At 41.9% G+C, this 15973-nt stretch overlaps 1 protein-coding gene across 11 annotated transcripts in view; it reads right to left on the bottom strand.

Annotated features, from left to right (window-relative positions):
* The window catches only part of LOC119499992 (plakophilin-4-like), a 99200-nt gene that overhangs the window by 55267 nt on the left and 27960 nt on the right, over positions 1 to 15973 (bottom strand). For all 11 annotated transcript variants that reach the window (XM_037789321.1, XM_037789322.1, XM_037789326.1 and 8 more), the window contains one exon: positions 3261 to 3373. In XM_037789321.1, coding sequence (XP_037645249.1) covers positions 3261 to 3373 — 113 coding nt within the window. The remainder of the gene's footprint in view (positions 1 to 3260; positions 3374 to 15973) is intronic.

Genomic DNA, 15973 nt, shown 5'->3' with positions numbered 1-15973 from the left:
TTCAGAGAGCCGCGGTCCAGACCTTTTTGGCAGCACTTGAAGCTTCTCTATACCTGTGCCTCTCTAAACAGGGAGAAAGGGGAAATTGACACTCTTACTCCTGAGTGCTGCAATCTGCTGGTAGTAGGTGGGTGTGTGTTTTGCAGGTATGCAGGCTGGAGTGCAAGAATGCATCGTGTAAGGGCGTCATAGGGCTTATTATCACAAAGCCAGAGGAGATCACAGAGAGCCATGATTGCCCCTGTTCAGACCAAGTGTCATCTATCCAGATATATCCCAATTGTATCATGGTCCATTTGAGAACAAATGTGGCTCAAACCTGGCATCATGTGGCCATTTATGAACAATATGCAAATAACACTTCTGTTTCTTTAGAAATGTGGGCCTGAGATGGTACCATGGGGTTGAACTACAACTGTATATAAGAAGTGGACGTAGTCACCATGACGTCAACCATTAGTTTGTGGACTTCCGTTTTGAAGCCTCGAGTTTGGCATTTTGGCCGTCGCTATCTTGGTTATTTGCAACCACAGGTGACGCGATTGGTTGGAGTTAAGCACAACCAAACGCTAAATAAGACATTTTTAGGCAACCAAAATGTTATTATTAACTTATAATATTAACTAAGGGTTATATTTGTAAGACAGAAACATAGAAAACTCCCAGACCATAAAGCATACCCTGCTTCATGGTCTATTTGACTCTAAATGGGACCATAATTTACTAAATGAACAAGACTTGAAACTAGCGATTGAGACCATAAACTCATGTTTACAATGTTTACTGAGGTAATAAGTCAAGTGAGAAATAGGGTTTTCTCATAGACTTCTATACAATCAGACTTCTTTTGCAACCAGAGGAGTCGCCCCCTGCTGGCTGTTAGAAAGAATGCAAGTTTAAGGCACTTCTGCATTGGCTTCACTTCTCAGACCCACAGGTTGAACTACAACTTCTGGTAGCGTTAGTTATTGACATTAGCATTAATTGTTCTATATAAAGACTTTGGACAATTAGGCATTTTTTTAAAACAGTGGATAATTTCAGCAGGAAGCAAGGGAGAAAGAGGAACCTGCAAAACTGAGCTGATGGGATGAACTGTGTACTCAACAGGCCCTTACTGTAGTTTGATCATCAAGCCTCCAGTATGTCACTAAACTAATCAGCACCTTTTACAGTGTTGTGCCTCTCATATGAAAGAATACTACATATCAATATCCGTCCAGTGGGAGGGGATATTGGGAAAAAAAACACTATTTAAATGTTGGTTAAATACTTAACTACTGGGGTGTACTGTCTTATCACCATGGTCAGAAAAACAACAACTTCACAGCCCTAATAATTGACAATGTCCCAGTTGAATAGGCAGTCCCTCAGTGGACACATGTGTCCATGACCACATTAAATATGGCTTGAGTGAAGTCTGACCATTGTAATCCTTATATCAACAACCTTCGATGTAATCATAAACTTCCTAATGAAACATAACACATGTCACATATGACAAAAATAGTGACGCATCAGTGTATAGGTTGGATAATCATTAGTAAAATACCAACATATTACAGCACTATGCTGTGCCATCCAAACGTCTTTGCCTTAATGGAAGCAAATAAGCAAAAGTAACAAAAACCCCATCATATTAATAGTGCCTGAAGAATCTGACCATTAAGCAATCTCTTAAATGTCACAGTCTATTAACCTCTATTGTAATTTCCCTTGCCACTTTAAGGAATTACATTTTTAACCAGACCTAAAAGATGGTCCACATATTACTTGTTTAATTAAGTGCAACTACAAAACAGTGATGTATGAGGGAATGTTACAAAACACATTTCAAACCATGTTAACTGTGACTTAATAAGACTTACGAATAAATGCAGATATACATATCAAGATTATGTCTTTCTTAATCTTTTGACTTTTTATTCTGCAGTATTTTATTAGCAGTATAGTTAATTACAGTATACAGTAACAGTATAGTTGGACTACCAGTATTAATCTATACAGCTGTTATTGGCCTATGCCATTGCATTCCTGTCTCTCCACATCTTCTTTACTGTATCTTCCTCAACTGACATTGAGGTAAACAGTCGAGCCATGCGATAGTATAAGATTGGTGTCAACCCTTCTTCACAGCGGCTCTGTGAATCCCATCGGGATATTGTACGTGGTATTGAGCTGTACAAATGAACCTGACAGCAGACAGGACAGAATGTGTGGTCACTGAGGTGTGATGATCAGGCAGCCTCGTCTCTTAGCTGATGAACAAAACTCAGAAGCTCCACACTCCTTCCACCACGCTGACAGCAGCGCTTCACTGAGCAAACAACACTCCACTATCATGCAAGTTCACAAACACATGCACGTTCTGTCACTGATAAACGTAGGCTTAATATTTTGTCTACAAAGTCAGTTGTTTATATTTCTATTTCAGCTCAACATAAAGGTAAGATGAGTCAATTAGCCAGGACAAAAAATACTGCACATTTGTACATGGGGTGTTTTTGTAAACGTAGCTTTTTCTATGTATTTTGAGCTTTTGTCCACTTTTAGGTCACTGAAAACGAAGCTTTTCTCATTTTCAGTGTTGACGTGTAGACAGGGAAAACGGAGTCAGAGTTTGTGCCGTTATCTCCATTGTGAGTCGTCACTAATGAGGTGACATGTCGTGCAGCGGCGGCATGAATACATCCATGAATGGCGGACGTGGCCAAATAACCTTGCTAACAGGACTTTCATGTTTACACAGAAATGTACAGTTATTCTTCCACTATACTGAGGAACAGAGGTGTCAGAATGTGCTACGGATGTCACTGCTATTTAATGCAACAATCCCAAAACACAGACCCTATCGCCGGTGTGTGGCCCATTCTCTTCATACAGAACATGGTGTGGCCCAAACTGCACACCTGATTTGACAGCGCTTCAATCGTGTTTTTGAGATTTTTTTTTTGAGAACGAAGGAGGAAAAACAGTGTTTAGAAAAATACCTGTGTACGTTAAATTACTAACTGATAAAACCGTGTTTTCTGATAAGCTAAGATAACACTGGAGCTATTCTGTCCATTTCTAAATAACAGGACAGGAGGGGGACATTTTTAGATTTACAGTCCAATCATTTCCAGGCACACTGGGATGCTCCATCACTATGCCATAAGGTTGCACTATGGAATATGGTCACTGCTGTGAAGGATGAAAACGCCATGTGTTGGATTGTGGCTCTATGCGTGTGTGTGTGTGTGCGTGCATCTTCTCATTACCTGCTGCTACCAGCGCCTGGCGACTCGGCCCCGAGTCTGCATCTTTCCAGCTGATTGGCCACAATCTGCCTCTCCACTTCCAGCTCCCTGGTTAGCCGCTCAAACTGGAGCTCCTGCACATAAACACACGCACAGAAAAAAAAAAAAGACAAGGGACATCCTCATCAGAGAGAGCTTTACGTACTTCGAAATGACAAATGTGAAGTCAATACGAGGGAGGCAGGTTGACAGTTTGACAGCTAGCTCCAACAGTCTGGTACTTCATCATGGCATGTAGGTTAATGATGACACAAAACAGAAGCTTAAGGCACCACAAACAAGCTAAATCCAAATATAAATGTTAACTCACAAGTAGCTTTAAAAAAAAAAAATAGAGACCATGTACATCCCCATACGCAGGCTATATGGTACTGCCATTTCTCCAGCCCACACAGAGAGATAAGCACCACTTCAGTGGGTGATATTTAGCCTTGGTGGCACTGTTCCTACGGGAGTCGAGTAGAAATCAGCATTTGACTAATTATCTAGCCTGAGCGCTGGCTATTACTTGCACAGCTCTCTGGCTCCAAGCACTGCATCATGACACTCATAAGACACACACAGGGTCTATTGTACATAGAAAAAATGATTGCACACACACACCCACCCACCCACACACACACTCATTTACATACCTTAGAAATACCTTTTTTACTCACCCACACCACTAACATGGCAGAATAAAGAGTATCTGGACTCGTGTTTTTCTTGCAAAAGGGCCTCACTCACCATAACTGTAAGTACAGATGGCAGGATTCTCGCCCTGCTATCCTTAGTTGTCCCATGTAATGTCCATTACCATGGTCAATTACATTCACAGCCAGCTGCATTCACACATCCACATCCACACACACACACACAAGCCGACTCTCAGCTTCTTTTGTGACCTGTCTGAGGAAGTTTAGTCACTCTACGACACTAAGACCAGCCTACTTTTCACACCTACTTTCCAATGTTCCCTCAGGGTGCACTGAAATTTCTCTTTACAATGTAGACATGCTCTACTCACCCCTCCCCCAGACTACTGCTTTATACCCTCCACTGCTCTCCTCTCCTCTCCTCTACCTCAGCTGAAGATATGTGAAGCTTAGCTGCAGTGAGAGGGAGCATGCGGGAGGGAAAACTGCTAAGTCCTATTTCCTTAATAACATTTTTTTTCATGTGGCTGTGCAGTGCCATGAGCAACCCTGATTACATCTTGTGCTGCTACGCGAATACGATAAGATAAGATAGACCTTTATTCGTACCAAAGAAAATGTTTGAGACCAAGATGATTGAAGATTATTAACATACATAGTATTCTAAAAAAGTACAGCATGGTATGGATGTTGTTTACCTTCACGACGTGGTGGAGGTGTGTTGGTTTGCACATTAAAAGCCTTCAGATCACAGTCAGCGGCTGCGTCCTCTGGTAACATGCGCCTTTTGCAATATTCAAACTCAATCCACTGATATAATAGCGCAGAATATGTCCACATCTTGATGTGTAAACCAATTTATCACTGAACAATTGTGCAGCTAACAAAGCACGGCTAATCTGCATGATAAAAAAAAAATGCATTCTCTGTAGCTGCTTCTCAATAAACGCTTTGCAGAGGTTCCTGGTGGAAAGCTTTTAATGTGAAGCAGCAGGAGGAAATGTTCAGTTTGCATTAAATGTTAGAAAGTACAAATTTGTAAGTAACTATACCAGGGAGGGCTATTAGTTAGTACTGGTGCTGCTGGCCGATGTGGCCGAATAATGCCTTAAAAATATATATTGGTAGAATCAAACAGTTAAAGGTGCAGTGTGTAGGACGTGGCGGCATCTAGCGGTGAGGTTGCAGACTGCAACCAACTGAAACTTCTCTCGTGTGCCAAGCGTGTAGGAGAACTACAGTGGTCGACAGGAAAACGTGAAAACGTGAATGGTTCTATCTAGAGCCAGTGTTTGGTTTGTCCGTTCTGGGCTACTGTAGAAACGTGGCGGCTGGCTCCGTGAAGAGGTCCCGCATCCTATGTAGATATAAACGGTTCATTCTAAGCTAATGAAAACACAACAATTCTTATTTTCCGGTGATTATACACTAAAGAAAACATACTTATAAATATTATATTCCATTTCTGCTAATAGATTTTCTTAAATGCTACACACTGTTCCTCTAAACAATTGAAATAATTAGAACAACTATTTCCGTCAATGTGATTATCTTTGGTTGAATATTCACTTATTGCTTTATGTTTGGCTACATACAGTATAACTTAATTCCTCAAATTTAAATCGGCCTTTGAGCTGCCACTTGCTATTGCAGAAACACTTGAGAAAACAGTGTGATTCCCCTGTATACCAAAAAAGAGATTGAGCAAATTACATTTTCACTTTCAGATCATTATCCCAATCATGTTATCGCCCAGCACAGGCCAGACTCCTATGTACAAAAACACACTGACAAGCTAACAGAGTGCAGATAGAGGAGCAGGACAGAGATAGAGTGGCCACAACACTGATTTACTTAGAAATAGAAACAAGCCATCAATCCTCTGTGTGACACATAACCCCGACTGAGTCATTTAGTCGCATGATTCCAATTTCATTCCAAACAATCCCCACTGTTTCCATTCTTCCTTTTCTCGAGACAGATGTGGCTCAATATGAATGATCAAAATACAGAAAGAGAAAGACTTAAGGACTCAATTCATGGGCTGCTTTTGACACAGCATCATGTTAAAGGTAAAGTGTGTAGGATTTGGCGGCATCTAGTGGTGTGGTTGCAGATTGCAACCAACTGAGTACCCCTCTGCTCACTCCTCCCCTTCCAAGACTGCGGTAACGTGAGCTGCCGAGTGCAAAACCATGGTTACGCCATTCACCTCGCTCAGAGGCCATCCATACCATAATAACACTACTTTAGGAGCAACGGAAGTCAAACGACGGCTGGTGGTACCACGGTTTTGCACTCTGTGGCTCGCATTACCGCAGTTTCACAAGCGTGTCTGAGAACTACGGTGGCCTACAGGTAATGTAAAAACATAAAAAGCTCTCTCTAAAGCCAATGTTTGGTTTGTCCGTTCTGGGCTACTGTAGATGCAGAGCAACATTGTGGACTCTTTGAAGAGGACCCGCTCCCTATGTAGATATGAATGGCTCATTCTAAGCTAACAAAAACAAAATGACTTTTAGTTTCAGGGGAATATACACTAATGAAAACATAGTTATGAATATTATATTCAATTTCTTCTATTAGATCCACCGAAATGTTACACACTGTTCCTTTAAGAAGTTGTCTGTTATAAAACATCATTTTTTTTTTAGTAAGAAATCTTGAGAGCTGAACTCGTGGTCCTGCACACACTCCTCATAGAAATGCACACATAGCCTGAAGGTCACAAACAATATGGACTGTTCTCGCTAAGCCCCAAGACTGAACCCTACCAAGTGATGAACAATGTGTGCAGCGTTAGTCGCAGGATTGCTTCCCACAAGAGACAGTCAAAAGATTGAACTATTGTGACACCATTTCTGCACACACACAAAGACGCCTGTATCTTGTATGCATTTACGGGGCAGGGCTGGGGTAATAAGATGACTTTAGGTTGGAAACATGGGATAAGACTTTAACGTTAGACCTTCAAGGTATAAGAAAGAGAGGACACTGAATAGTAGTGACAAGAGGGTGAGACGAGAGAGAGAGATGATTCAAACACAGTCTACTTAATACAAATCTGGAATTACTCCAGTGTGCGGTTCTGCCAGGGATGTGCAAGAGAGAGAACATAAGGCGAAAGTGACAAGAGAGGGGTATAATCCATATGGGCACATACAGATAACAGAGGAAGGAGAGAGAGATCATTTGAACATTCAAATATTTGATTACAGTTAACTCCCACTAGATATTGTCTGTCTTATAGAAGAGTGTAAATGGGACTAATACAGTATGAATACACGTGGACATAAAAATGGATTTTCACTCATCCCCACACAAACATCCATACGTACAACTAAAAGATCAAATTCATCTTGTAAGGCTTATTGATTTAGTGTATCATGTATGAATATGTAGCAGGTATTTATGGGAAGAAAAGACAGGCCAAACTGTTTTGTTTACTATCTAAATGAAGACGGAGATTTCCTGCTCCTGCTTTTTAAGCTCATAATCCAATTGTTTTGTTTGGCAGTGTGTCACCTTGTCAAGTCCGGCATCTTCATCTAAGGCGGCGCTTCTCATTACACGGCGCCACATGCGAGGCACAAGAGAAATAAACAGCCGTGCGTTTTTTAATACTTCACACAAAGAGTGGCTGGCCTTCAATCAGGCTGATTAGATGGTCTGTGATCTTGATCAAGCACAGCAGAGAGAGACATCTGTTGCGGCCATAAGGCACTAAGGTCTTTCTGTCACTACTGATATCCAGAGCAGCTCCAAGGCTGTAGCGAGGCGGGCATCTTGCCTGCATGCCCGGCCCAACCCTGCTGCGTTCTTACTATAGAGAAGCATGGAGGAAATCCAACGCTTCCTGCATGGAGCTGTGTCCTCCAGGTCTTTTCTATCGCATTGACAAATAGTTGCAGCCCTGTTCTCTGTTGTAGAATCATTGTCAGTCGTATTGATTTTTATTATATACTTTTATGTTTATTTATATCATCGCATTTTTTAAATTTTTTTTTTTGAAGCACAATTTCCATCGGTGAGGATGGCTGATACTTTTGAGAAGCAGGAGGATGGCAAAGGGTCAGGTGGCCTACTCTCTGGGTGCTTTTCATTACGCTAACTTCCTTATGCTTCCTTGCATCCTCTCTCCTCCTGTGACCAGGACATCGTTCCCCCTCCGCCATCATAGATGATCTTCCAATCCCTTAAATGCACCTAGAGGAGACGAGGAGTGAGGAGAGGCTTCTGGTGGAAGCTGAGAGCGTGGAAACAACGGTGTATCCTTTGCAGAAGTCCCCGTGACATAAAAGAGATGTGGCACACAGCTGGAATAATCTCAAACCATAGCAGGAATATGCAAATGTAACGGTTCCTTTTGTATTCATAAGTTGTAGTTATTAAGATGATCAAACTTTTTGCTCTTCACTATTTGTGTAGTGCCTTGTAAGGTACTGGTCTAACCACATTCCTTAATGACATTTCACCTTGATATTACTTGTGTTTTTTATCATCGCTACACCCAATTCAACTGCTATAATCGTGACATGATGTTAAAAAGTGCAAACAGCTGCTGACGGCAAATTATTATATCAATAAGTACATTCTCTTACATTCAGCACTAATTGGCCGTATTTCATGTTGTTATATAGATAGACAAGAGTGCGTTTGTGTGTATATTATATATATTACTCAATCATATATGTAATATGTGTCACTCTTTATTGTATAGTACTTTTCTTGTATAAAGGTTATAAAATATATATAAATATATATAATCCGTACATTCTTGTGACATTGTGCCACATTGTGAATTAAATTAAAAGTAAATATATATGTTGTCATTAACTGTTCTTCTCATCTGACAGAGATCATAAAATATAGCAGTATAACATAACAATGAACAGATGATGCAGCTGTGCCACATGTCATATTTAATGGCTGTCGCTTTGAAATGACAACCCCCGCCTGTTGCCTCGCCTCCTCTCTCCTCGCGTCTCTTCCTCGCCTCCTCCGCTTGCATCTCCCGTGGGTGGGACTAAGACAGGAGGAGAGGAGGCGAGGAAAGGAATCGAGGAGACACGTCAGCATAATGAAAAGCACTCAATCTGATCCTATAGCCAGCCATGAAACAACAATGCACCCTTTCGATCATGCTGAGTTTACTGGCCTCTCAGGTGGCATTGAGGATTACTGCCGCGCCTCTTTACTATCACAACCTCAAGCTTTTGTTCTCGCATACACATTTCAATAGACTTTCCTTATTCTCAACGACTCATTAAGACTATTATGCATATGGATAGAATTCATAATAGATAATATCCATAATTAACTTGTGCCAAAACGGACCCTGATCTGATGAAACAGGGACAAGGATCACATTGTAAGTGGGGCTCATATTAGCCATGGAGGGAGAGTACTCAGTGCTCTGTGTAATTCATTCCACGCTCGGCCCCTACACCGAACAGGACACATCTATTCAGCATAACGATCCACCAAGTCAGACTGAGCGCAGAGGTAATGACCGTTAAGCAAGGCCTATGCTTATTTAACGGGTGTGGGCGCAGCCTTGGTCCGTACCAGGCTTAGTGTGGAAAGGGAGGACAGAGACAATGGGTGGCCGGCTCTCCTCTACCAACAAGGCCTCTAACGCTTTTATTTGCCATTACAATGAGCCTGTTGGGCCTGATCTGCCTGTAGTCCCAGAGCTGAATCAGATCCTGTCCCCTTGTGTCCTCAGATGGGCCCTAAAGAAACAGATGACACATGGCAGCAGACCACGCTACCAATATACAGGCTCCCTTGTCATCTTTATGGATGCTGACAATACAAGACCCATCTGTAATGCCTGAAGTGGCTTCTGCCCGCTGCTGGTTCAGCACATGGACGCTGGTGCAGCATAGATAAGAGAGGGAGCTTACGCACACAGAAACCCCAAATGTCATACAGCTATATTAACTGACTTACACATACTTGAATTTAGCACAGAAAGAGTGATCTAGAAATCAAGAATACAACTGTATAACCATTAAGGATGTTCCTTTTTTTATCTTCTTTTAAAAATATTTTTTTTTAATTTTGACCAGATGTTCCAAAAGATTGATTTTTTTGTGAGTTTTTGAGTAGAAACCATCCAAAAGAGAAGCTGCTGTCTCTTACACAAACGTGCCAATCAAGCCAAGCTCTTCAACCGAGATAGGACAGATTGTCTGTGATGATGCACTGGAAAGTCTCTCTGCACTACACAAGCTTCAAACATCTTTCACACAATAATTGGTCAACCAGCACACTCTTGAATTGTTGTTTCCCTCCCTCAAAAATTCATTGAATTGGACAACCATAGAAAATGTTAACATCTGTCTACCCTGCTTTATACCATGGCGTGTTATTTCTGCTTACAACTTTCAATTCTGGGGAACTTGAATACATTATTCAATACATTTTAATGCATATATGATGCTTTGTCGGGCAGATTTGGGTGCATGCATGCAAAGATTGATTAAGGATGACCTTTCTCTATTAAGTCAAAATTAAATATTATGATATAGGAATTGCATTCTGCTACAACTTTACAAGTAATTAACAGAAAAACATTTCTTAGCATGTTGACTCGACTGATGGTTGCTAAATTTGGGTAGTTCCTTCCCTTATAGAGAACAATGAGCATGGTCAGCTTAAATTTATGGTGCACAAAAGAGTTCAACATCTACACCTCGTTCCGAATCGCACTACTTGCTTACGGCTGTCTGTTTGTTTATTCCAAACCAACGTATCCTCATACAACAGTTTCTATGACATCTTAAAAAAACGTATTCCTAATTTTTCGTGTTTTCCTACAAATGTCCAGCAACATGTGTCAATTTCTGCTCGCTCCATACAGGAAACAACTTGGTTAGGTTTAGGCAACAAAACTACTTAGTTAGGTGTAGGAAAAGATCGTGGTATGGGTTAAAACAACTACGGAAGTGGCGTTACTTGAGTATGGAAGTTACATGACAAATTAATCAATGTAGACTTCCTGTTTCACACGGGATACGAATGCCAGTCTCCTGGGCGAAAGTCTGGCCCATCCACCCAGACCTCCTCCCTACATGACGTTTGTCGCTCATTATACTTCCTGATACTGTGGGAAATACAAATTACAGTGCATTACTTTTCTCTGGTATAGCTATGAACGGTGTATGACAACGGCCTGTCCAAACACATGTAATACTGTATTCATTTGTAGCTAGTGTGGTTGCAAAGTTCCATTCAAATTTGTCCAAATTATTCACAAAATATATACCAAGATTTGTGATGCCATCTCTCTTACTGCTATGTCTGGACACATGTCCATGTCACGTGAGATAATTCCCCATGCATACAAGCTGGTTACTGAACAGATGCATCATTTCACCTCCTGTATGTAAAACAAGGAACCTACAACATCATACATGCCACATATGATAAATTAGAATAATGTGATGGTGTGCTAGTGATGTGTGAAATTGTGCTTGAATATTCTCGGTAACTCAGCACCTTCCTTCATGTGACAGAATAATAATTATGCGCAATACATCAGAGCAATCGCTGTCCTAATCCAAATCCCACTATTAATTAAGACTAGAGATCTTATCCCTAATAGTTCTCGTTTAGCTTGAGTGCCGCCCATGTGAGTCTGTGGTAAAGTGTGTTTCGGTGGTGCTGTGATTTGGGCCTTTAAAGATAGGGCTGCATGTTCATTTATGACGTTCAGATCCATTTTTGCATAACTAGTGCAGATGGCTTTTCCTCTTAACCAAAGATGAGAATCTCCTAGAAATATGTTTGTTCATTAAGTGGCAATGAGGCTTGACAGCTCTGCATCCTCACTGCAGTGTGGCAGACCCGTTCCAACGAGAGCGCGACGCTGCTGCGCAGTGGGCGAATGACAGCAGAGGTTAAAGGATTTCTGCAGCAGCAGGGAGAGAAAAGGCAGGCCCGAGGTGTGAGCGAACAGAACAGGCCTCAGAACAGTCTGTGTGACCAGACCCGAAGGAACCACGCAGTGCAATTACTTACAAAAACTGCCACAAAGTCACCTTGTTAAAATACTAAGGTTTGAGGAAGCCGGTTGCAGCGTCATGCCACCATAGCAGAATTATAATAACCACGTTGGATAGAAAGGCAGTTAATAAATACTGTAAAGTGGCTTGCTGAGGTGAGAGAGCGTACAGCTGCAGGCGTCGCTGTAGGTGAATCAGAGGGAGAAAATTGCTTTAGCACCCACAGCTGCACCAGAGTTTTTGTACAGTATAAGCTGATAATGTGACAAAAGGCCACAAACAGAAATGTGAAACATCATTCACCCTCAGATAATGGAAAAGCAAGTTTACAATAGAACAATATTTCTGCCAGGATTTCTAATGCGGCATTACAAGCATTTATAGCAGGAAACTTGCAGAGCAGCAGCTAAAATTAGTCTTTAAGTTCTTCTGTCGAGAGCAAATTGGCTGCGGTTGCATATAGACATGGAATTTAAGGTCGAAGCAGGATAAATATTGATAGAAAATGTAGTTTTCTGGTGCAGCTCAGATTCATTGCTTGCTCTCCATGTCCAATCATGGGTCACATCATGGTGACCCCCATGTTAGTACACTTCAGCTGCTTATGATTCTTAAACTTAAACTTTCTTAGATTAGATTCGTCATATACTGTACATACAGGTACATACACCGATCAGCCATAACATTAAGACCACTGAGAGGTGAAGTGAATATCATTGATTATCTTGTTACAATGGCACCTGGCAGTGGGTGGGAAATATTTGGCAGCAGGTGAACATTTTGAACTTTGAACTTTGTGTTGGAAGCAGAAAAAATGGGCAAGCGTAAGGATGTGAGCGACTTTGACAAGGGCCACATTGTGATGGCTAGATGACTGGGTCAGAGCATCTCCAAAACTGCATGTATAGATAGAATATAAGCTAAAAAACTAATATAAACTGGTGTCAAGTGGTATCACAAAAACAATTGTATTTGCATAACGTCCAACGGAGCTTAAAGCATGACATCAACAAACAGGACAATTGAGACATGATATAGAGTACTCAGATTACTCAGTGGAAGACATGCATTATGTCAAAATGTTAATTGTTGCGACCTATCAAAGAGGACCTGTTATGGTTTTTCCCTTTCCTTTAGTGTGTTATATCGTTTTTTTGTGCATGTAAAAAGTCTGCAAAGTTACAAAGTCCTCACCAAAGGGAGTTACTCTCCCCCACTGAAACACTGCTCCTGAACTGGCTAAGAACGCCTCGCTTGAAGTCCCGCCTTTTCTTCTGTAACATTGTGATGTCACCGAGTAACACATTTGCATAATACCTGCATAGCGGCTAGTTTGGCACGCCCTCAAACAAAGCTAGTTAGAGCAGAGCTGGAGTGGAGTCCGAAGAGTTTGGTTTGGTTGAAATAAACATAAATGAAATACAAGTATGCACCTGGAAATTAGCACAATAGGTCCTCTTTAAAAAGCTCTAACTCTTAACATTGTTCTCCAGACCACATCACTCCATATATAATTTTACGTCGGTGGCATTTCAGATGAAACGTGCTGCCGACACAGATGAGTAAGACCCCAGAGAACATTGCTTCCCATATATTTAAACATGAAAAGGAAGTTTCAATTTGGCTTGATAATTAAAATGCCATTATAGAAACTGTCATTTGTGTGGTGGATGCTATTAAAAGGAGCTGTCATGTGCATTGGCAAGTGCGGCAGCCAGCACTTGCCACACAAGAGATGACAACAAAACAAAGACTGTCAATAACAAAGACATGGAGGACAGACTCTAAGAGTGGGAGAGTGAAAAAAAACATCGTGTCAGTGTTGAACAGATCCAACAATAAACTTGAAATTAGTTGTTTCCCCCATTCATTTGTTCATCCACTTTAGCAGTCTTGGCTCATTTACAAGTCTTCTAAGAGTTACTGAATTTTATTGTAGCCCTTGTTGGTGAAGTGTGACTGGCACAGGTGGTTTGGAGCAAACAGAAGGTTGGAAATAAGGCTAAATGCAAAGGCTGATGGGTGTTCTTCCCCCCCACACTTAAATCATCAAAGTAAATGCCTTTGCATTTCTGCCTCATTAGCATTCACAGCATGACGCACATAATTACAGTTTAAAAGCACAATTTATGCAACATTACTAGTTCAAGTGGAACAAGCAAAATGTGGCATCCTTTATAATAGTTTTAAAGTTCTGTGTAGCAGTGGACACAATTTCTCCTTCAAAAAAGACAACTTCTATATTAAACCTGGCTTCAAATTCAAATGTGGCACCTTATTATCGTGCAGGTCATGCCTGTCACACACAGACTGAGCCTCTAATCTACCAGCATCATCTTATCAATGGTGCTTTTAGCTTTTAGCAAAAGCCTGGCTTCAAAAACAGAACTAACACATGCAAATTCCCTACATTTTAAAATCCAGTATTTTTTCCTTTCATCCAACCAGGCTTTTTGATCTAACTTTTGTACTACACCTGCTGTTGTTTTGTGCCGTTACAAGCTGTTGAACCTCAACAAAAGCTCTTATGTGACACTGTTGATAATAATGCCAAGTCATAGTGGCAGCCAGTAAATGAGAGTAACTCACAAAAGGCAATCTGTATCTCCTCCACTGGAACAAAAACACAAAATGCTGCAGCGGTGCAATCACACAGCCAGTGCAATTCATGTAGACCTGTGAACGCACAATTCCACCGAGAGATCAATAGCGTTGTGTCAGACAAAAAAAGAACATTGCTCTGGGCCACAATGAGGAGAGTAAGCAATCTAGGGACTGTCAATCTGGAGGTTGCTGTAGTGAACAAAGACTGCAGTGACTTGGGAGATTACCTCAGGATCAGTCATTTAGAGAAACTCATCTGAGAGATGTTTGGGCAGAGGATGAGCCATAAACCTCATTGGTGATTCACCTGGTGAACTTCCCAAACTTCCTCAGTGGACGTACGCCATTTCCAAGGACAGCCCAACAGCGTTTACAGTGCTTCCACCTTCCTGAGTGCAACTCCTGCTCCCCAGTGACTGGGTCCTCTGTGTGCGCTGTTGATTATAGTGATAATGATGATGATGATGACAGTGACGGTGATGAGTATTAACAGGCTAGTTGGGGGGGAGATCTCCCAGGGCTGGGTTCAAAACGACAGCACTGTGCCAGGCCAGACGCACACACACACACCGCTCCTTTGACATCATGTCACATTATCTCCTCTTCCTCTTTTCCCTCTATTCTGTTTTCCTCTGCATTGACAGCCTGCTGCCACCGCGTTTTAGAGAACCATTCACAGGTGACAGCCTCTCTGACTCTGCCGCTCTCCGTCATGCTCACACTTTTGTCCTTTTCCCTTCACTCACCACCCTCTGCGCCCTCCCTCTCTATCGGAGCGTTTTGTCTTTTTCCTCTGTATATCTGAGCACTCTCCTTCACCTGGATCCCTCCCCGTCTGAATCGGTCTCCCTCTCGTTCTTGTTCTGCTCCCCCATGGGGTAATTGCTCGGAGCCAGGCTTCCATTTTTATGACTATAATCGAGGCCAGAATGCTTATACCTCTAGATTTCTCCTTGCCTGTGTCACAGCGGCGGCAGCGCTAGGGTGAGGAAGGCAGATAAGACCCCGAGGAGTGGAGAAAATCACTAGTCGATTGTAATTAGAGTCCTTATTTCGGCTATGGAGGTGGAAGAGACACTATCGCCTGCAGAGGGAATTCAACCTTTCTGCTGTGCTTATGGCGTGGAATTGCATAAATGGCAAAAACACTGCGTTGAAGCTTTGCCCCCGACCCCCACTATTAACTCCTTAAGCTGGGTCACTTAGACAAAGATGACTTTAGCTTCATTAAAACGTGATGGGAGGCTTGCATCGGTTATCTCGACTCTGGGTAATATTTCAGCCAGCTCATCAAGCCTTGAAGAGGTTGTAGCACTCAAAGCAAGGTCAGCTCATGGGCTTAGCAAAGAGTCCGCCCGTGCCTGATTCGTATGAAAACGGGGTCACAGGGTGCAACTCCAGTTTGCCAGGGAGAAGCAGG

This window comes from Sebastes umbrosus, chromosome 13, assembly GCF_015220745.1.
Source record: "Sebastes umbrosus isolate fSebUmb1 chromosome 13, fSebUmb1.pri, whole genome shotgun sequence".
Taxonomy (NCBI): domain Eukaryota; kingdom Metazoa; phylum Chordata; class Actinopteri; order Perciformes; family Sebastidae; genus Sebastes; species Sebastes umbrosus.
This window is presented reverse-complemented; position numbering and strand designations above follow the sequence as displayed.